Genomic DNA, 22529 nt, shown 5'->3' with positions numbered 1-22529 from the left:
GGCATCTTTTGTAGGACAGCATTCCTTTGGTGTGTTTTTAAAAACCCAGTCTTATAATATTGGTCACATAGCAGAATATCTGGAAATGTTTAAAAATGGCTTTGAAAAGAATTAAAAGTTGTAAAGCCATCATTTTGAGGCAGTGTATGATGTCCATTCACTTGCTTAGCCACCCACTATTGGCATTTACTAAGGATTTACTATAGGTCAGGTGCTGGGGACTGAGAAATTAGTAAAACATGGTTCTTGCCTTCATAGAATTTGGTGGTGAAAGACACAGATGTTTCGTCAAGCAGTAGTCAAAGCACAAGAAGTGCTATGGAGGAAGCTTGCCCCGAGTGTGGTTGGGACTCAGTAAACTATACCTAGTTGAGCTTGGAGTGAAAGGTAAATTAAGGTTTCCCACAGTTTTTTTGAGCCTAGCCTTGAGGGACTAGTAGCTAGATGTGTAGAAGGCAGTGTGTGTGTGTGTGTGTGTGTGTGTGTGTGTGTGTGTGTGTGTGTGTGTGTATAGTTACTCCATGCCGAGGGAATAGACATGTACCAAAAAAAGAGTAATTTGTGAGTATAATTTAGGTAGGGAGTTATGCGAGTGCTCTAGAGGAGTGAGATGAGATTAGAGAGAGTAGTAGGAGCCAGAAGAGAAGGAATTTTTCACTCTTTGTGGAATAAAATCCCAGGTACAAGGAAGAGAGTTGTAGTGTGTCTACAGATTTCTGGTTCCAAGAATTCCCCGACTTGGCAGTCATTCCCTGGATCCGCAGGTTCCTACCAGATCTCAAGATTCACATTGGGCTGTGTTTAGTTTGGCAGCCAGTTCAAGCCAGAGTATGGTAGATTTGAAGCAGCAATAAACACACACACACAAATGCTTGACTCTTACCCAGGTATATTACAAAATTGTCTTTAACCCTTATAGCAGCACTACCAGATAAATGGTTTTGTCTCCATTTAACAGACCAAGAAAACCTTCCAGGCTCTGGGAGGTTAAAGTAAGTTTACAGAGCCAGTTAATGGTAGGGATGGAATCCAACCCAGGTTTGTTTGCCTGACACCAGAGCTCACTCTTTCCCTGCTCCACTATGCTGCCCTTCACAAGACTGCAGGTGTGGTTCCTGGGGCAGATGGAGTGGGAGCTCAGGAATGTAAAATGACCATTTTGAAGGCAGTAAAACTGCTATTTCATCTTTGGTGTTGAAAGGGCAACAGGAAGGAATCCCAGTAGGTCTAGTTTAGAGAAGGTCTCCTGAATCTAATGGCATCAAAGTCTTTGGTCAGGAATATAAGCTCCTAATTGTTTTCTTTCTTTGGAAAAATCAGATTTCGTTACAGGTATTATATTTCAGTTTGTAGTTCTATCTCAAGGACCAAATAATTTGCCAAATGGCAGTATTTATATTGTGAAGTACATCAGTTATCTCTTGAGACATTTGATTTGTATGTAGAGTTAAAATTGGGTTTATAATTATTTGAATACATTATCTGCATTTGGCAGATATTGTATGAATGATGTTGCAGATATTCAGAAAGTGGATATGGCCTGAGAGTGAAGAAAACCAAGAATTTTCTCTTGAAATTTTGGCTGATGCTGTACTTTTTGGACAGGAGTGGTAAAGAAGTCATCTCATCCTCTGTCAGCAGTTTGATTCTTATATGTATGTATAATCTCACGTTAAGAAAATGAAATTCGGTGAGACAGAAGGACTTAGGAAATTCTCAAAAAAAATTAATGTATGAAGGCCATATCATTGTCTTTTCCTACCAGATTTCTTGTTTATTTGGCATGTGAATTTCCCTCTTCCTATTTTGAATAGAGCTGAAAATAACATGGTTGGTTTGTTTGAAAGGAAAATGACTCATATTGTTGTGTTTAGCATTTAGTTTCTCAGAGATGTGTTTATCTTTCAAAGGCACAGTAGTTTGGGATTTTGGTTTCCATTTTATTAGCAAAATGTTATTTATGACACTATATAGCAATGTCAAACCAGAGTAATTTTTCAGGTTAGGGGAAGAAATTATAAATGTCATTTTTTTCTGTGCTAATTTACAGAGTGTTTCTGTAAAATGAATTTTCTTAGTTTTATAGAAATCTTTTAACAATTTCAACTGAACGCCATTTTAGGGGGAATAGTTAAAAGAATTTCCCATTTACAGAATTTTATATTACTTTATGAATTTATAATTATTTAGAAGCTTTTCTTTTTAGTCTTGAATGCACCTTGAAGATGAATGTCTTATCATTTAAAGCGAATACATTATATGAAGGGATATTTGTCATCTCCATAAGCGTAAAGTATGTGTAAGTCCTGCCTATAACTGTCATTCAGGAAGCTGACAAAATTTTTCCTCTAGAAAAGCTGTCATCTATGTGATTTGGGGTCTTTTTAAGAATAAAGTCAGATGTTTGCTACTTGGCATAGTTTTCTTTGGCTAGGCAAAAAGTGAGTAAAGTCAGGCTGCTATTTGAGAAATTGTCAAGTCAAATTTAAAGAAATAAAATGGAGTTCAAACTTATGGCTGAGCAAAGATATATTATGGATTGCTGTACAAGCTGAGATTTGAACCATAAAACTATGATCAGATTACTCTTCACTCAGAAAGTATCCTTTTTCAGAGAAAGTAAGGAGGAATCCTCTGTATCCCTTGTCTCAAACCCAGATGCCGACAGGTGCTAGGTAGGTAAGGGCACCTCTAGTCACCATTAGGGAATATAAGCTGTGTCACTAGATCTCATTTTACAAGACAAGCTGGAAATCTGAAATTCTATGTGATATTTTGATTTTAAAAGTTAGCCAAGAATCTTTAAAAATCTTTTCAAAAATTAAAAACCATTTGATTTAATATTATGTGTCCATATGTATGTAGGCTGGGCAGCTGCTGCTTTTAATAATTGACTGTAGCTTTTGCATATAAGTCTTTAAAGAGGTTGTTGTGAATCCTTGCCCCTACTGTCTCCTCCGCTATTGAAAATCACTGGCAAGTGAATGATAGACATTTAGTGCCTCATGGGAGTTTAATACTATCAGGGAGGCAGTACTAAAAATTTTAATATGCTTTAAGTATTTGGCTGTGCTATTTTGTATCTAAATAGAATCATGCATGGGTAAATGATTTATTCAGAGTGTGGGATAGACTGTAGATTTTGTATAACTGTGAAAAGTTCATTGATAGGGTTTCAGATTCTACATGGTGACCAACTGTTAAGAAACTATCGCTTGTTGGGTTTTGTTGTAGTGTCACAGACTGTTATTTAAAAAGTATTATTAAAGTTACATAATTGGGTTATTTTGATCGACATTTGTGGCTGTTTTAGTAAGAATGAGCAATTAGTTTTTTCTAACATCGATTTAGTAATTGCTTACTTTAATGGCACTGAGATTTTAAAATAGACCACAGCATTTTTCAGAGTATGATCTATGGACTTTGGGGGATCCCCAGGACCCTTTTAGGGGGCTCTGAGGTCAAAACTGTCTTCACAACAATATTGAGACTCATTTGTCTTTTTCACTATTTTGAACAGTTTGTGCTATTGTTCAAAAGCAATAAAACACCAGTTTCTTAGCACGAATCAGCGTATTGGCACAAATCTACTGAAAATGATTGTATTCTCCACTTTTTTTCTGCACTCATGTGGTGGGGGGAGCCAGTTTCACCTAACGGTGTCCTCGATGAAGTAAAAATTATTCATCTTATTAAATCTTAATATTCAGTGTAATAAAATGAGAACAACATTGATTGTGTTAAGTAAAAACACTTGCAGTTGTTTTAGTTGCAAGTTGAACTAGCTATTTTCCTCTTGGAACATCATTTTTTATTTGAAAGAGTAATAAACTATGGTTATTCAGATCATGGGTATTTGATGTTTGCCCGGAAATGAACAAAGTAAGCCTGTTACTTTAAGGAAGACAACTGAAGCTATTTGCTGCCAGTGGTAAAATTGAGCTTTCAAGTAAAAATTAGAATTTTGGGAAATTTGTATCTATATCAATTTGTTTGACGCTTTAAATTGATAGCAATTTGAACAGATATGTTTTTGAAGGTCCAATTGGCCAATAAACCAATATTTTCCACATGACCAGTGTATGATGTTACAGATTCATGAATGGGCAAAAGATTTTTTCAGTTTATTGATATATTTTAGATTCCACATTGTTCCCAACCTTTAAGAAACTATCACTTGTTGAGTTTTGGTGCGATATCAAAGAAGAATACCTACAACAGTCTGAAAAACGTATTAAAATATTCCTTTTTTCCCAATAACTTACCTACATAAGTCCAGCTTTTCTTCACATATTTTAACCAAAACAATATAAGGTGACATAGTGACTCCAAAAGCAGATCTGAGAATCCGTCTTATATTAAGCCTGATAATAAAGAGGTCCACCAAAATATAAACAGTCCCCCATCACAAGTATTGCTGGGAAGGAGTTATTTTTCATAAAGTAATTTATGTCGATATGCAATGAGTTTATTATTTTTAAAATAAATATTCAAACATTATCTTGGGTTTTGCTTTAATATTATAAATGTCAGTGGATGTAACCCACAGTAACAAAAGCTTTTCCTCAATAATTTTTAAGTGTAAAATGGTGCTAAGATCAAAGGTCCTGAGAATCATTAAAGTACATTATGAGGGATTAGGAAGGGAAACTATTGAAAAGATTGAAAGAATTTTTAGGGAGGTCAAAAACAGGCACCCAGAGAGGGGCAACCAGAACAGCGTAGATGACAGGGGCTCTGTTCCTCCCTCTGGCGACCAGATCAAAGTTGTGATGGAAACAAGGAGCGGCAGCAAGGAAAGGTCGCCTGGGATCCTGATGAACAAGCCATACAACTAGGGAGAAATCCAAGAAAGCACCCTGCAACTGCAGAAGGTAGGACGGGGTGAGGACGCAGGGCTGTCTGGTCTGGAGCAGGTAGGACTGAGGCTGTGGCAGGGGCAGACGCCTCTTAAAGGGGCCACGTGTGCAAGTGGAATTTTGTTGTGATGGACCTGCTTGCTCTGAGCACCAGTGCTGATTCGGCTGTACACAGGGGGCATCGGGGACTGACTTACAGGGAGACGTTGTCTGAGTGAGGGTCGAGGCGAGACTTGCTCTGCACAGAAGTGCTTGTGGTGGTGTCCATTGTGCTCTGTCGAGTTCTCCCCTTCCCTATAGCCGTAATGTCATCAAACTGGATAACAAGTTGCTCTGCCCAGAGGATTCCCTGAAACCACGCCCCCCCCCAACTTGAGGCCCCACCCAAGCCACATCCAGGTGTATCCTCAGTGAGTCAGGTGCTTCTTGCTGAGACTCACACTGTTGGAGGCAGCTGGCCTTGGTTTCTGGTATGTCCTTTTGAGGCAACTATAAGTACAGCACCTGTAGATTGCTTGCTGAATCTTAACAGGTGGCCCCAGAGGGGCAGAAGCTTGGCTAAATTTGGCCTGCAGCTGAACGCCTCAGGATTGTGCCACTGGACATCCTACTTCACAAAACCACGCTAATAAGACTGGGAGATTTAGGAGCTTTGCTTAGTACATAGAAACAGACACAGGAAGACAGCCAAACTGGGAAGACAAGCAGAAACCATAGGAGAGAAGAGAACAGAGATCCAGATATAATGGAGTCAAATAATCTAACAGATGCAGAGTTCAAAACACTGGTTATAAAGATGCTCAATGAACTATTGGTTAAATTCAGTGAGAACTTCAACAAATAGATAAAAAATAAATAAATAAAAGTGACAATGGAAATTATAAAAGGGAACCAGTCTGAAATGAAGAACACCTTATCTGAGATGATAAGTATATTAAATGAAATAAACAAAGGAAAGAGTGAATAAAGAAAAGGATCAAATGCCCTATCTAGAGGACGGGAAAGCCTAGGACACTCAATCAGAATAGCAAGATAAAAGATGGCAAGACTATAAAAATAATTTAAGAAGCATATGGGATACTATTAAGGGTTCAACTCTGTCTGGCTTAATTGAAGGAAAACAAGATGTTGAACAGATGTTTGAAGAAACGATGACGGGAAACTTTACTAACCTGGTAAAGGAAATGGAGAATTCCAAAAATCAGGGATCCAAAGAGGCCCACACCAAGACATAATTAAAATGCCAAAGGTTAAATACAAAGACTATTAAAAGCAGCAAGAGAAAAGGTTACTTATAAGGGAACACCCATACAACTGACTGGCAGTTGATTTCTCAGAAGAAACTATGCAGAACAGAAGGGCTTGGCAAAAAATATTCACAGGATGAAGACCCAAGATCCACAACCAAGAATACTTTATCCAGCAAAGCTATCATTTGGAGTTGAAGGACAGATAAAGAGCTTCCCAGACAAAAATAAACTAAAGGAATTTATCACCGCCAAGCCAGTATTCCAGGAAATGTCCGAGGGACTTTTTTAAGAAGAAAAAGCATTTATCAAAAACAAGAATAAAGAATGGTAACAACTGCATTCCTATCAGTAAGCACCACAAGTGGAAAAGAATTAAGTTCTTCAATCAAAAGATAGGGGTCTTGTTTTCTTATCCTTTCAGCCATTCTATGTGCTGCCTACAAGAGCCTCACTTCAGATTAAAAGACACAGACTAAAGGAAGAAGATGGAAAAAGATATTGCTTTGATGGACCTAGAAGGTATTTAAGTCAGACAGAGAAAGATAAACACTATATGATTTCACTTATATGCGGAATCTGAGGAATAAAAAGAACAAACTAATCAAAAACAGACTCACAAATATAGTGGACAATTTGGTGACGGGATGGGGAGGGGGTGGGGAGCTGGGAGAATGGGGTGAGAGGTTAAAGAAATACAAATGAGTAGCTGATGAATGGTCACGGCGAAGGGGAATACAGCACAGAGAATGCCATTAGCATTATTAATACATTGGCTAGGTGGAGGGAACAATTGGGATCATTTTATGATTTACATAGATGTCTAACCAATTACTGTATACTTGAAACTAATTGCAGTACATAAAAAATAACATCCATTTATAATAAGAGTAATGCATAAAGTGATAACACACTGGCTTTTGGAAACTGTTCAGAAATGATCAACATCAGTGTTATCCTGAGTGCATGCTGAAAGTAAAGATCTGGAAGTAACACCTGAGACACCAAATTTGGTGCCCTAGGGGGATGTGGTTGGCTCCCTGGCTATTTGAATAAAGAACTGCAGACATTTTATGCCTAAGATAAGTTTGCAGCATTACAATAATTTTTTCATTCACATATCTATAAATTTTTTCATTCACACATCAGCATTGTACAAAAATTTGTAGCTTGCTACCTCAAAACAAACTATATAGCTATAAAGAAAAGAATGCTATAATTAAGGTCGATGAAGTATTTTTCTATAATACAGGTTCCCAGACATCAAGATAATGAGCAGAATAATATTTATTTGGAACTAATGTGCAATGGCAGTAAAGAGAAATATCCTCTCTCGGTTGGGAGTGTTCAGGTGTACTTTCAGTGGGTGGGTGGATGAGGGGGAAAGCTTTATCCCCTTCACACAAAACAAATTCACAGGGCAGCATGAAGACTCAGTTGAGCCCCTCCATCTTGTACCCAAATGCCTTAAAAGAGCTCCCCTATGAGCACTCTTGATGGTTTGCCATTGGCTTGCTCAGGGCTGTGTGAAAAGGGGTTTGGGGATTGATGTCCTTAGGACTGGATTGAATAAGCTAGCTGATGCTGGCACAAGTAAATGACTATCTCAGAATGCTGCTGCAACTCTGCCTGAAGCACAGTTACAGCCCTGCCTTCTCCACCCCCAGTTACAGTGGCTGATAGGTGGGACCACCATGTGATAGTTCTGACTTACTGAAATCAGTGATAATGTACACAGTTGGCATGCAGAGAAGTAGTACAGAGGTAGCAGTGTTTAGTATGGTGTAAGAATTGTGTAAAAGGACATGTGAAAGTCGAGGACTGACGGCCTGCACTCAGGAGGGTGCGTGATGAGGCAGTGGAAAGACAGGTTCTGTGGTTGCAGATGGGTCTGTCTCCTGTCCAACCATCTGTCTAGCAACATACTCCCCAACCCCCCAAAAAGTACAACTTTATTTCTTCTTGAGTTTTAGGCTTTAAGATTTAGAGGGTTTGCTTTGGGAGGAATTTAATAAATATTCCTTGAGTATTTTTCTGCAATAAGATATCTGGATATAGGTTTTAATGTACTTCATTTGCATTTTGACAATGCCTGCCTTTCTGACATGGAAAGAGGTGAGCTTTAAGACATTTTCTCTGGGAGTCTGATTTAGTGTAGGTAACCTTTACTGACTGTTGGCTGTTTTTTTTTTTTTTTTTTTTTTGTATGAATTACTAAGCTCTTTACTCCAAATTAGAATTATATAGATATGTAAAAGTTTTACTCTGGATAGATATCTGGAGGTTGGAATGAGGTCATGTTAAATGCAGTTTGCTTATATGATTATTGAGTAAACACTGAGTTACTAAATGTTTTCTGTATGTCATCTGGTCTACTTTTTAAGAGTTCTGTGGGCAACTATTTCTTTTAAATTTAAATATTTACACTTTTCTTGCTTATTCTAAACTTTAATATGAGATGGAAGACCTTGGGAGTTAGTTTTGTTGAGAATAAGATCAGGAACCTTTTCTACCTTTAAGTGGATTGTGTCTCATAGTATTATCATTGTACACATTTTACTGTCGGAACTGTATCTAAGATATGAGAGAGAAAGGAAAAATTTCAGAAGTTTTAGCCTGTCTTTGCTTGGAGTCCATGAAGCCAGTTCAGACAGAAACACAGATGACTAGAATGTAAAAGCATACAGTGAAGGTCCTGTATGAGGCAGAAGCTGTAGGCTTCTGTAGGGAGGAAGTGAGGCTTCCGGGAGGGTTCATGGCAGAGGTTGTACTTGAGCTGGGCCAGAAATAACTAGTGGTGAAGACGAGGAAGTATACTGGTGGCAGATTATGCTGCTTGCCACCATTAAGGTGATTGCTGATACACATGAAATATGGGTGGTGTACTTTGTCTTACAATTCCAGACATGTGAAAGCCATCATCTTGTAGAACGTGGAATGTTAGGAATATTTTTCTTTCCTGGAGAATTGAAGCCTTTTAGGGATCTAAATATACCGACAGTTTTTAGTTTTAGAAGTCCAGCTAGAAATGCATCAGGTTTCATTCAGTTCAGGGGCGTGTGTGTGTCAGCATGCAGGTGTGTGAGATGGCAGGGAGGGAATAGGCAGAGAATTATAAAATTGAAGAAACTGCACTAAGTGCTGTTGCCAGGTGAGTAGTGGCAGTGAGATGAATTATCTTTAAAATTATAATGTTAAATATGAAGAAAATGAGACCGAAGTTATAGGAGATTTTAAGGGCAGCAATGAAATATGTTAGTTTCTAGAAAGTACTGTTATACTTTGATTTCTTGTCTCTACTGACAGCAGTTTGCTGTTACCTTACCTTGGTGTTTTTTAAAAAAATTCCAGCCTCTGGATCTGTAAAATGTCTATAAATTTAAAGAAATAAAGTAGGTTCTTGAATTGGAACATAGAATAAATCTTTGGTATAGGAGTACTAAGGATTGTCAGAAGCTTATGGCTAACCTATCCATTGTTACAGCCACTTCACAAAAGGCTTTTTTCCCCCTTAGATGAGATTAAATACTGAGTTATGAGGTTATTTTGTAGTTATATTCTGCTCTTAAAATTGTTTTTCATCACAACCACATGTAAAAAATTATTCTGAAATGGAATTTGGTGAGCCATAGGGTGGTTTTCCTTTTATGTTAAAAATAGGGAAAACTTGTTAATGTTACTGTCAGAGGAAGTACAGTTAATAACTGTAAGCATTATAAACTTTTAGAGAAAGACTCTAAAGTAGACAGGCCTCCTAATTATGTGGAAACATTTAGTAATTTATCAAATTTAAATGAATGTGATTGTTGACCTGCAGTGATTCTGTGATTTGCATGTCTGCTAAGGAAATGCAAAAGGAAAACTAAATGCTTATTTTATAGTTTCTTTCTTTTTTTTTTTTTTGCTTTGTCATATTATTATCTGGGATCTATGTAAATGAACGTATAGGTGGCCAATTTAGTCGTGATAACTGCCTTCAGATTTGGTACAATGACACACTTTATATAAACTTGGGATTGAATTTAAGAAAAAGAAAATTTGATATTTGGGGAAAGTGTCCATGTAAAATCAATTTGTATGTGAAAGTATCAGATGAGTAAGATGAAATTGAGTATGACAGGAAGTGCTATTATCAGAAAAAACATTGTGCATATGTATATTTCCTCTACTGAGACATTTGCTTTTCGTGCATTCATAAGAATTTTAGGACTGAAGGAACCGGAGATGACTATTCGTCTTCACATAGGTGAGAACTTGAGATCTAATGGGTTTAGATGAGCCCAGTTGGTAGTAGGTGAGCTAGAAATAGTCCCAGATTACTTGCTATCATGTGGGTATTGTTTCCAAAACAGTTTTGTGTACTTTTCAGATATGGTTAGGAGTCCACCATGATTTTTAAGGTTGGAAAATTTCATTGATGGCAGTAATGTTTCCTCTATCTCCGTAATATCCTGAAATTCTGAGCTCCCGTTATTAAATATTTTCTATTGTTTTCATGTCTCCAATGCCCATTTTAGTTTTATAAATGTTGTCTACCTAGAATGACATTTGAAACCATAAAAGGAGCATTTAATTCTTAATCTCAGTTGTTGTCCAGCTTTGAAAAGACTCTGGCAAATTTTTTCTCCCCTCCCACATATTGTATGCTTTGTGAAGACTCTAGAGACAGTGGTGAGCTAAGAAAAAAGGAGTGGGTTTAGTTTAAGCTAGTAATAAATACCTTTGAAAAGTGTCACTACTATGGTTTTTGAGAAGTAAAACCTTTCTTAGCTGTTTTTCATATTCTGGCTCTAGTTAGCTGAAAAGTTTTGTAAATTGCTTACAGTAAATGTGGGCGGAGGTGGTTGAGAGCCCCTGCCTCCACTCTGGGTCTCGTGGAGACTGTTGTTGCCCAGAATGGACCCTTCTTGTTTATTTTCTCCCCGCGTTTTAGTCAGCCTTCCTCAGAGCTCATGAGTTCCAGTGTATTACTCTTATCGTGTTTTGTCTTGGGATATAAAAGTGTGCCTTGTAAATGAGGGAACTAGGGTTTGGTGAAAAGCTTGATGTTCTAGTACCTATGAAAACACATTTTTGTTAAAGAAAATAGTTGTAGCACTACACTACAAAAAGGAAACATGTTTTCTTGGAAGCCATGTCAGACATGATTAGATACTATTCTTTGGGAGTGAGAATGAAGTCACCATATCTACTTTTTGGGAAAGAAATTATGGCATTTAAAAATTATCCTTAGGAATACGATTTGGTGTTGGACAGTTAGTATATGTATTTTATGTTTGAAAGATGTTCTTCAGCATTGGACAGAGGATAGAACTACCAGGATAAAGTAAAATTGAGGGACAACTGGCTCCTGTTAGAATTGCTTATTGAAATAATTAGATTATTTGCCCATTATATGATTTGTGGCAGCTCTTTAATCTTAAACTGGCTTTTAAGGTGTAATTTCTAATTGAGGATGTATTCTACTTTTCATCTTAGTACAAATGATTAAAATTTGATTTATGTATTTTTGCCATGTTTTAGAGAGCAAAACTCATGGAATTTCCTATTTACTGTTCCTCCCCACCCCCAGTGCATTCTAAAATTCTCAGTTTACTTTTAAGAGAATTGTTTCTGAAAATGTTTGGAAAGACCAGGCAGCTGTTTTGGTAACTTCATAGAATCAAACTCTTAACATCTCTACATTTGATTATATCCTTACATTATAAGTTTACTTCTTTAGGTTGACAGGTGTTTAAAAGGTATCAGCAATATTTTATATTAATTCAAAGCTGTTTCTTTGAGAAAAACAGCAAAATCAGTTTCCTCATCTGTAAAATGGAATTAATGTTGTTATCATTGACTTTGCTAATGGAGTGGTGAGAAAAGGGAATTGTAGAGTTGACTTGTGATTTTTGGAGGGACAAAAATCAAAGACAATATAAAAAACGTTTTTGCCATAGCAGATTTACTAAAATAATGGTACAAGTACCTATCAGAACTATTTTGTTTACAAAGGATCTGTACATGTTGTTTAGTCATGTTTTCTTTTGTGTTTAAAGGTTACGGGAAGTTTCAGAGAAATTGAACAAATATAATTTAAACAGGTAAGAGTTGTAAGATTTAAAATTTTCTGAAAAGCATGATTTTTCTTTATTAGGGAAAAACCTCTCATATTTAGGAAACAGCTGTTAGGAATACTTCATTATCAACTTTTTATGAGTTGGATTCATTTGAATTATAGCTTCTGTTCATACTGGTCTTTTAAAAATGTGGCCTACCATGGAGCTCTAATGGGGATATCATAATTACTGTTTTTCAATTATTGCTATATAATATGTAAATATTAGTGTTTTAAAACAGGGTTTGCCAGCTATCTTTTTTGTTGTTGCTGTTAATCAGATGATATAGTTACCATTTAAAAAGTAATTTTACTTACCTTTTTTTTATTCACCAGCCACCCCCCTTTGAATGTATTGGAACAGGCCACTATTAAACAGTGTGTGGTGGGACCAAATCATGCTGCCTTTCTTCTTGAGGTAAATCGTTTACTATAAGGTAGAGAAATGAGTATAAATAGTTAAAATACAATTATGCATCATCAGGTTACTTTTTATCCATGGAAAATAGTAATTTCTTGCAAGAGTTATTTCAGAGATCACTCAGTTTCATTTCCTTATTGTGTAAATTTCTCTGGCTCAGAGAAAAAGCTTAAATAATTTGCTAGAGCTTGAAACTAATTAGTAACAGAATAGAGAAATTTTTGATATTCAGTCATTTTTTTATTTTGAATTCTGTTAGAGTGAAATATTTTAAATTATTTTTATTGGCTTCTTGATAATGTATGTAAAACATATTTCCCCAACTCAGGCATGAGCCTCTTTTGGAAAGGAGCTTTTATGTATTTAATTATTTATTCATTGAATGAATTCAAATTTTAATACATATTTTTACTTTGGAAATTTCTTTTATTTTCTTTGCTTTTAGGATGGTAGAGTTTGCAGGATTGGTTTTTCAGTACAGCCAGACAGATTGGAATTGGGTAAACCTGATAATAATGATGGGTAAGACATTATGTCCTTCTTTCTATTTAATATTTAGCTCTTCATAGATACTATTTTAAACCTGTGTTTTGATTTTGGTAACCCTCAAGTTTAAAAAAAAAAAAAAAAGCATTGCAGGAAATGAGACAGTTAAAATAGAGTGAAATAGTTACTTTGTAGTTTAATTTTAATTTTTATGTCAGCACAGTTATTTATAGCTAAAAGTATTAGTGTTAAAAGTAGCAGAGGAGTTGATAATTACTTAACAGAAATAGGTTACCAGAAGAATGGTACATATTTGGTAGGTCTCAATTCAGATATGCTCTTTGATTGAAATGACTTGTTTGGATCCCTTTTTCCCCCCTTTTTAATATTTCCAAAGTAACTCAAATTTGAAAATGACAAGCTGTTTTTAAAATTTTGGTCTTTATAAATGATGACATATGAAAAAAGATTGCTAGATTACGTGTGATGAGTTTCAATTGACAGTTTCTAAGGAAAGCATGATTTAAAAAAATATCTGAAGAACAATTCATCTGTAGTTAAACCTTCAAAATAGTTTGAACCAGCAAAGGCCCTCAGGTTGTTAGGAGGCAACAAGTTGTTAGATTTGCAATTTGATGTGAAATATACATTTTAGTAGAATTAATCAGAGAAAACTTAGGGTGGTATTTTACCAAAGTTGTGAGGCCTGGAAATCCAGGCTCCTTCCTAGGCAGTTTGGGACTGTTCTGTATTATTCTGCCTCTTGTTTTTTCCCAGGTCAAAGTTGAACAGCAACTCGGGGGCAGGGAGGACGTCAAGGCCTGGTAGGACAAGCGACTCCCCCTGGTTTCTCTCAGGTTCTGAGACTCTGGGCAGGCTGGCAGGCAACACCCTGGGGTGAGTTGTGACCGGATGATAGCATCCGTTGGCCTGGGCCATTGCTCTGGGAGTGCTCTCACTGTGAGTGCTCATCTTCAGTGTTGTCTAGTGATGGAATGAGGAAAGTCCTGAGCTCTGGGCAGAAACTCATGTTGCTGTTCATGGTGAACCACCATGATAAAAATGATCCACACAGGCTAATTACAATTAACCCAGGTCCCTGACCTTTTAAAAGTGTGTAATGTTCACATGAGTTTATAGTGTTATTTATCATGTCATTTATGTCATTTAAAAATTTCAGTCTTTGGTTTTGTGACTCATTCTTGGGTAAATAAAAAAGCTAACCTTTTTTTTGGTTATCCAAATCTGATAGTTCTTTCTGAATTAATGAGGTTTGAATTTCATGTAAACTAAACCTTAACAGCCTTTAATAAAATTATTTTTGTCTTTTTAAGAATTGAGGTATAGTTGACAGGTAGCTTCAGGTGTGTGACATAACGATTTGATATTTGTACAGACATACTTTGGAGATATTGGGAGTTCATTCCACACCACAATAAAGCGACTATCGCAAAAAAGAAAGTCACATGAAATTTTTGGTTTCCCAGTACATGTAAAAGTTATGTTTAGACTGTAGTGTAGTTTGTTAAATGTGCAATAGCATTATATCTAAAACAAACCAACAAACAAAAAACAATGTATGTACCTTAATTAAAAATACTTTAATGCCGAAAGATGTTAACCATAATCTGAACCTTCAGTGAGTCATAATCTTTTGTTGGTGGAGGGTCTTGCTTTTTTGTTAATGGCTGCTGATTGATCAGGGTAATGAAGTTTGACATGTTGATTGACTTTTCCCTTTCACCAGTGATTTTTCTGCAGCATGCAGTGGTGTTTGATAGCATTTGTCTACAGTAGAACTTTTTTCAAAATTGGAGTCAGTCCTCTCAAACCCCTTCCACTGCTTTATCAACTAAGTTTATGTAAAATTCTCAATCCTTTGTTGTCATTTCAGTTATCTTCACAATACCTTTAGGCTCCTCTTCTATTTCTAGTTCTTTTGCTGTTTCCACCATATCTGTATTTCACTTCCTCCAATGAAGTCTTGAACTCCTTTTCAGTGTCATCTATGAGGGTTGGAATCAACTAATTCCAGACTCTTGTTAATGTTGATATTTCACCCTCTTCTCATGAATCACAGTTATTCTTAATAGCATCTAGAATGGTGAATTCTTTCCAGAAGGTTTTTAATTTACTTCTCCCAGATCCATCAGAGGAATCACTGTCTATAGCTACTGTTGCCTTATAAAATGTCTTTCTTAGATAATAAGAGCTGACAATCAAAGTTGCTCATTGATCCATTGGCTACAGAATAAATGTTATGTTAGCAGGCATGAAAACAACATGAATTTCGTTATACATCTTCATCAGAGTTCTTGGGTGACCAGGTCCATTGTCAGTGAGCAGTAATATTTTGAATATTATCTTTTTTTCTGAATAGTAGGTCTCAACAATAGACTTATGATATTCAGTAAACCATATTGTAAACAAATGTCCAGGTTTTGTTGTTCATTTGTAGAGTACAGGTAGAGTAGATTTAGCCTAATTCTCAGTGGTCCTAGCTTTTCGGAATGGTAAATGAGTACTGGCTTCAACTTAAAGTCACCAGCTGCATTAGCCTCTAACAAGAGAATTAGCTTGTCCTTTGAAGCTTTGAAGCCAGTCACTGACTTCTCTCTAGTTTTGAAAATCCTAGATGGCATCTTCTTCCAATATAAGGAAGGTTCTTTTGTCTGTCTACATTGAAAACCTGTTGTTTAGTATATTCACCTTCATTATCTTAGCTAGGACTTCTGGATAACTTGCTGCAGCTTCTACATCAGCAGTTGCTGCTGTACCTTTCACTTTTCTGTTATGGAGGCAATTCCTTTCCTTAAATCTCATGAGCCAGCATCTGTTAGCTTCACACTTTGCTTCTGCAGTTTCCTTACCTTTCTCAGCCTTCATAGAATTGAAGAGTTAGCTTTGCTCTGGATTAGGCTTTGGCTTAAGGGAATGTTGTGGATAGTTGGATCTTCTATCCAGACCACTAAAACTTTCTCCATATCAGCAATAAGGCTATTTGCTTTCTTATCATTAGTGTGGTTACTGTAGTAGCACTTTTAATTTCCTTCAGGAACCTTTCCGAGGCCTAGCTTTCTGCCTGTCTTGGCTTTCAACATGCCTGCTTCACTCAGCTTAATCATTTCTAGCTTTTGATTTAAAGTGAGAGACATGCAACTCTTCCTTTCACTTAATTGGCCTGATTTCATTATTATTGCATCTCAGGGAACAGGGAGGCCCTAGGAGAGGGTAGGGTGTGGGGGAACGTCTGGTTGGTGGAGCAGGCAGAACATACACAATATGCTTAAGTTAAGTATGCTGTCTTACATGAGTGTGGATTTGGGCGCAGTACATGGTGCCCCAAAACGATTACAATAGTAGTATCAAGGGTCACTGATCACAGATCACCATAACAAATGTAATCATATTGAAAAAGTTTGAAATATTGTGAGAATTACCAAAATGTAACAGATATGAAATGAACAAATACTGTTGGAAACATGATGCCAATAGACTTTTCAGCACAGGGTTACCACAAATCCTTCAGTTTGTAAAATATGAAATATCTGTGAAGCTCAAAGCAAAGCACAATAAACTGAGATATTCCTGTATATATTGTGAAATGATCACAGTACATCTAGTTAACATCTGTTAGCATATGTAGGAAAAAAAATTCTTGTGACGAGAACTTTTAAGATATGCTATCTTAGCAACTTTCAAATATTTAGTATAGTAATATTAATTATAGGCACCATGCTGTATATTACATCCCCATTAGTTGTTTATTTTAACTGGAAGTTTGTACCTTATTTTTACTTTTTAAATTATTTATAAAATGTATATCAAACTAGATATTCAACTCCTCCACTTTATCTAAAGTTGATATGCTATCAAACTAAAGATATAATATACAAATTTCAACCCAGATGATTTTATTCATTTTATATATTGATTCTTGAATGGCCCGATTTTCTTGAAGCTACTGAATTAATAATTTGATAATGCCAAATCAGTTAGGTCAGCATGTGTGTTCAAGAGCTGATCAGAGAAATATAACTAGAAGCAATTTAAATTGTTGGAAATAATAAAGAGAAAAAAAGAAAGGTTTACAAAAATTTTTTTTCTTTGACACTAAATTTTTAAGTGACATTAGATTTGAAAATTAAGATTCCCAAATGGTTACTTTCTTTCCTTTTTGGTTTTTAGCAGACCAGTTTATTTTGAGGTCAGAGGAACGCCATTTAGTTGAATGCATCCTTTAGCTCATTCTGTGCTAGAACTATTAATAGGAAACATAGCTCTGGTCTTTATTGAAATATTATGAATCTCCTTTTAGTAGTCTTATGCATAACACTAACATAAGAAGAGTTTATAGTAATTCTAAAAATAATACATAATAAATGAAATTTCCATTTAATTTGATAAACCTGGAAAATGTTTGATTATATTTATTTAAGAAAGAATAACTTTTTTGAATCATACTTTGTCAAGCTATACCTTCTTTGAAGATAAAAATTTCTTGGTTGAAGGGTCAGCAAACTACAGTCTCCAGGCTTGTTTGGCCCCTCCTGTTTTTACTGAAACACAGTCACACTTGATATTTTACTTACTCTCTGCGGCTGCTTTTGTGCTAAGGTGGCAGAGATGAGTAGTCACTATAAAGATTGGTTAGCCCACAAAGCCTAATAAACTCTTTACTATTCTGCTCTTAATGGTGCATTTTTTAAAGTATTTTTTTTAGAGCAGTTTTCAGGTTCACAACGAAAATAAGAGGAAGATAGAGTTTTCCCATATACTCCCTGTCCCCACACATGTATATAGTTTCTTTGCAATATCCCCCACCAGTGGTCCATTTGTTATAATTGATGAACCTGTATGGATACATCATTATCACTTAAGAGTCCATAGTTTATGTTAGGATTCACTCTAGGTATTGTATATTCTGCGCTTTGGACACATTTAAAATGACATAAATCCTTCATTAGAGTATCATATAGGGTAGTTTATCCTAAAAATTCTCTGTGCTCTGCCTATTTATCCCACTCTCCTCTCTAATCCCTGGCAACCACTGATATTTTTATTGTCTCCATAGTTTTATCTTTTCCAGAATGTCATGTGGTTGGAATCATACAGTATGTAGTCTTTCCAGATTGGCTTCTTTCACTGTGCATTTAATGTGCATTTAAGGTTCTTTCATGTCTTTTCATGGCTTGATAGTTCATTTCTTTTTAGTGCTAAATAATGGTCTGTTTTCTGGATGTACAACTATTTATTCATTCACTTGCTGGAGGTCATCTTGGTTGCTTCCAAGTTTTGGCAATTATTCACATCATGTGCAAGGTTTTGTGTAGATATAAGTTTTCAACTCCTTTGAATAAATATCAAGGAGCACAATTTCTGGATCATATGTTGAGTATATTTAATTTTGTAAGAAACTGGCAAACTGTTTTTCAAAGTAGCCATATCATTTCGTATTTCCACCAGTAGCGAGTGAGAGTTCTTACTATTCCACCTCATCATCATTTGGTGGTGTCAGTGTTCTGCATTTTGGTCATTCTAATAGGTCTGTAGTGATGTCTCATTATTTTAAATTGCGTTTTTCTGATGATGTGATGTAGAGCATATTTTCATATGCTTACTTTTGCCATCTGTATATCTTTTCTGGTAAGGTGTCTGTTGAAGTCTTTGGCCCATTTTTTAATTGAGTTGTTTTCTTACGGTTGAGTTTTAAGAGTTCTTTGTATAATTTGGATAAAATTTTTTATCAGATATGTCTTTTGCAGATATTTTCTCCTAGTTTATGACTTGGATTTTCATTCTCTTGACAGTGTTCTTTAAAGAACAGAAGTTTTTAATGTTAATAAAGTCCATTTATCAGTTATTTATTTCATTCTGCCTTTGGTGTCATATCTAATAAAAAGTCGTTGCCACGCCCATGGATGTCTAGATTTTCTTCTGTGTAATCTTCTGGGAGTTTTATAGTTTCGCAGTTTACATTTGGGTCTGTTATCCATTTCGAGTTAATTTTTGTGAGAAGTGTTAAGTCTGTTTCTATATTCTTTTTTTTTCTTTTTCTTTCCTTTTTTTTTTTTTGCATTTGAATGTTCAGTTATTCCAGCATTATTTGTTAAGAAGCTATCTTTGCTCCACTATATCGCCTTTGCTAAAGATTAGTTGACTATATTTATGGAGTTTATTTTTAAATGGGCTTTTGTTTTGTTCATTGGTCTTTTTGTCTATTTTTTCTCCAGGAGCGCACTAACTTGATTACTGTACCTTTACAGTAAGTCTTGAAGTCGGGTAGCATTAGTCCTCAACTTTGTTTTTCTTTAATGTTGTGTCGGCTCTTCTGGGTCTTTTTTCCTCTCCTCATAAGCTTTAGAATCAGATTATTGATATCCACAAAATTACTTGCTGGTAATTTGGGATTGCAGGTGATGCGCTTTGGGCAAGAATACCACAGAAGTGATGGTGCGCCCTTCTCACTGCATCTTATCAGGAGGCACGTGGTGTTCACATGTCTCATTACTGGTGACGAGGTTTATTTTCCCCCCAATCACTTAGTTAAGGTAGTGTTTGCCAGTTTTCTCAACTATAAAGTTACTGTTTGCCCCTTTGTAATTAATAAGCATTTTGTGGGGAGATAGTTTGTGACTATGTAAATATCTTATTTTTTATGCTTGAATTTAGCATCCACTGATGATTTTTTTGCCTTAATTATTTCTGTGATGTTGGACAAATAATGATTTTAAAAAATATGCACTATTTCTTTTATACTTATTAATTGGAATTCAACTGTGAAAGAACTTCCCCTTACTCATTTCTTTTTTATTCTAGTCTATTCTGTTCTGTTTTATTCTATTCTATCCTATTCTATTGTATTCTGTTTTTGTTTTGTTATTTATATAGTTATGGTCTCATGGATATTTTATTTTATAGTTTATAATCCATTACTATTATTTATTATGTTGCTCAAATGGTCCTAGATTAGAATCCTCTTATCATAAATAAAGCTTGGATAGAAGCAGTTATAATAGACTGTATGACAGAATGACTCAAATGGAGCTGTGGAGTTGCATGACTTGCCTAATAAAATGTGCAACAAATATGATAATATAGTGCATTTGAGCTTGAATAAAATCTCTGTAGACCTACTCCAAAGAAGATTAGAGCTAATTTTAAGACTTTGAGATACATAGAGCATCAATAATTTTTGAGTCTACCTTATCCACCTTTGCCCACATGTCTTCTTATATCTACGTTTCTCTCCCTTCTTTCCTCCCTTGTTCACTCTCTCTCTCTCACACACAAACTCTGTAAACTTTTGCATTGAGTTCATTATTGCAGTATTGAAAAATGTCACAGTGCCCACTGACAAGTCATTGCTGCTTATTGTTTAGCTCTCTTTGGCCTTGTAGATGCCCAGAAAGTATAAACACATACAGGCTAATTGTTTCGTTTGACCTCTATGAAAATTCTCCGTTTGTTGGTGGTAAAATTGTGATCAAGTCATTTCGTAAATCAAGAAATATGTATAGAGTCAAAAATGTTTTTTTCATAATAATTTTCCCTTGAGTCGTATAGTGTTTCTTTTCCGTTTTGTTCTGATTACAATAAACTTAAAAGAAGTTTGCAATTTATTACACGTAATAGAGAATCTGGGACAGGCAGATTTCAAGTCTTTAAAAGGGATTCTGACCGACAAATTTACCAGATGCAGTCAGATAGGACAGAGGTCATCCTCACAGACTGTTTTCTACCCTCTTCTTCAGATTCCTAGCTTACTCCCATTGAGTTCAGAGAGGTGTTGTGAATCAGAGTGTTTTTTGAGTGGTCTCTGTATTTGAGAACTGCATTGGAAAGATTTTGGGTAATCGATACTTTTTTTCCCTATCAGCATGGATAATTGGGAATTGATCATTTATTTTGACTGATCATTCGTAGGAATGTGTAGCAGTCAAAATGTATGGGACTTTTAACATTTTTCCCTGTGGTGTTTTTACTAATTGACAGGTTTGTATGCTAAAGATTTCTAACTGCTGCTCTTTTATCCCTTTCATAGTTACTCAAATTTGTCCTGGGAGTTAGTTCAGAAATCTCCTAGGTATTTTTGTTAAATTCATTTCAAACCAGGTTAAGGATAAGAACTTCAGATGTATTGCATAAAGAGAAAGTTTGAACTGAAGATCTTAGTATCTAAAGTTTCTTTGTTATTTGTTGTCACTGGACTTAATAGATGATAGGTATAAGTTGCTTTCATTGGTTTGAGCTACCATATTTCTTTTGAAATTTAATCTTAGGTAATTAGTATAGGATTTGTAATGTAAAGACGAGCAGATCGTTGGAATTGTAAATAGTCGAAGCTGCCTTGGTGGGTAAGATAGTAGGTAGTAGGGCTACCCCATTTTTAAAGGAGTCATCTGATCAGCTGATTATTACCATAGGAGAATACAAGGGTCACTGATGCCAAATGCATACCTCCGTGCCCTCCCTCCTCCCTTGTTTTATCCTAAGAAGAGCTTCAAACCTGCATTTTTATGTGAAATCCCTGATTTAAATGTTGGGACTAATTAATATTTTCATAGAAATAAATAAACATATATATACAGGACCACAGATGCCAATTGTACATATACATAGTGTATGTGCACGTATCTGTGAATGTATCTATTATTTGAAATAAACTTTTCATTTTAGAACAGTTTTAGATTGACAGAAAAATTACAAAGCTAGTACCGAGAGTTCCTATATTCCCCACACCTGGTTTTTACTGTTATTAACATCTAACATTAGCATGGTACATTTTTTTTTTTCGCAATTAATATGTACTAATACATTGTCGTTAACTGCAGTTTTTTTCTGATGTCCTTTTTGTGTTCCAGGATCCCATCCAGTATACCCCATTATACTTAATCATCATTCATAAAGAGAAAGTTTGTGTTCAAACTTAGGTTCCTCTTGATTGTGACAGTTTCTCAGACTTTCCTTTCTTTTGACGATGTACGTACTTTTTAAATGAAGTGATCAACCAACTAGGTATATGGACAAGACTTGGCTCACGGGTTTTAAGTTTGCAAACTGGACTAATTTCATGCTAGGTGTGATTTCCTCACTTGATTTAAAGTCATTCTACCTTGAGTACTATATATAATGGGTTCAAAATTGTAGGATTAATTTGATAAGCAAAGTACAGATAGTAGAAACTGGTTTTCCCAGTATTTTTGAGTTTAATATTAAAAATCATATGACTAATTATAAATTTAGAAAATTACTGATTTCAGTACTGTCTTTTGTGACCGCTGATAAACCTCTGTTAGTGTGTATTAGCTCGACGCATTACTCTTTCTTTAGAAAGCAAGCTGGTTAGAGGACTGTTCAGGAGGAAATGAAGTAGGGAGGCTGGTAGGTTGTTTGGATTCTGATAGAAGAAACCT

The 22529-nt window shown here is 35.6% G+C and overlaps 1 protein-coding gene across 9 annotated transcripts in view; it reads left to right on the top strand.

The window, feature by feature from the left end:
• UBR5 (ubiquitin protein ligase E3 component n-recognin 5) overlaps nucleotides 1-22529 on the top strand; it is a 123453-nt gene that overhangs the window by 24645 nt on the left and 76279 nt on the right. For all 9 annotated transcript variants that reach the window (XM_016147531.2, XM_016147525.2, XM_016147532.2 and 6 more), the window contains exons 2-5: nucleotides 12148-12192; nucleotides 12543-12624; nucleotides 13073-13149; nucleotides 13891-14010. In XM_016147531.2, coding sequence (XP_016003017.1) covers nucleotides 12148-12192; nucleotides 12543-12624; nucleotides 13073-13149; nucleotides 13891-14010 — 324 coding nt within the window. The remainder of the gene's footprint in view (nucleotides 1-12147; nucleotides 12193-12542; nucleotides 12625-13072; nucleotides 13150-13890; nucleotides 14011-22529) is intronic.

This window comes from Rousettus aegyptiacus, unplaced genomic scaffold (assembly GCF_014176215.1).
Source record: "Rousettus aegyptiacus isolate mRouAeg1 unplaced genomic scaffold, mRouAeg1.p scaffold_m13_p_15, whole genome shotgun sequence".
Lineage (NCBI taxonomy): Eukaryota > Metazoa > Chordata > Mammalia > Chiroptera > Pteropodidae > Rousettus > Rousettus aegyptiacus.
Note: the sequence above shows the minus strand (reverse complement) of the source record. Positions and strands in the feature narration are given on the sequence as shown.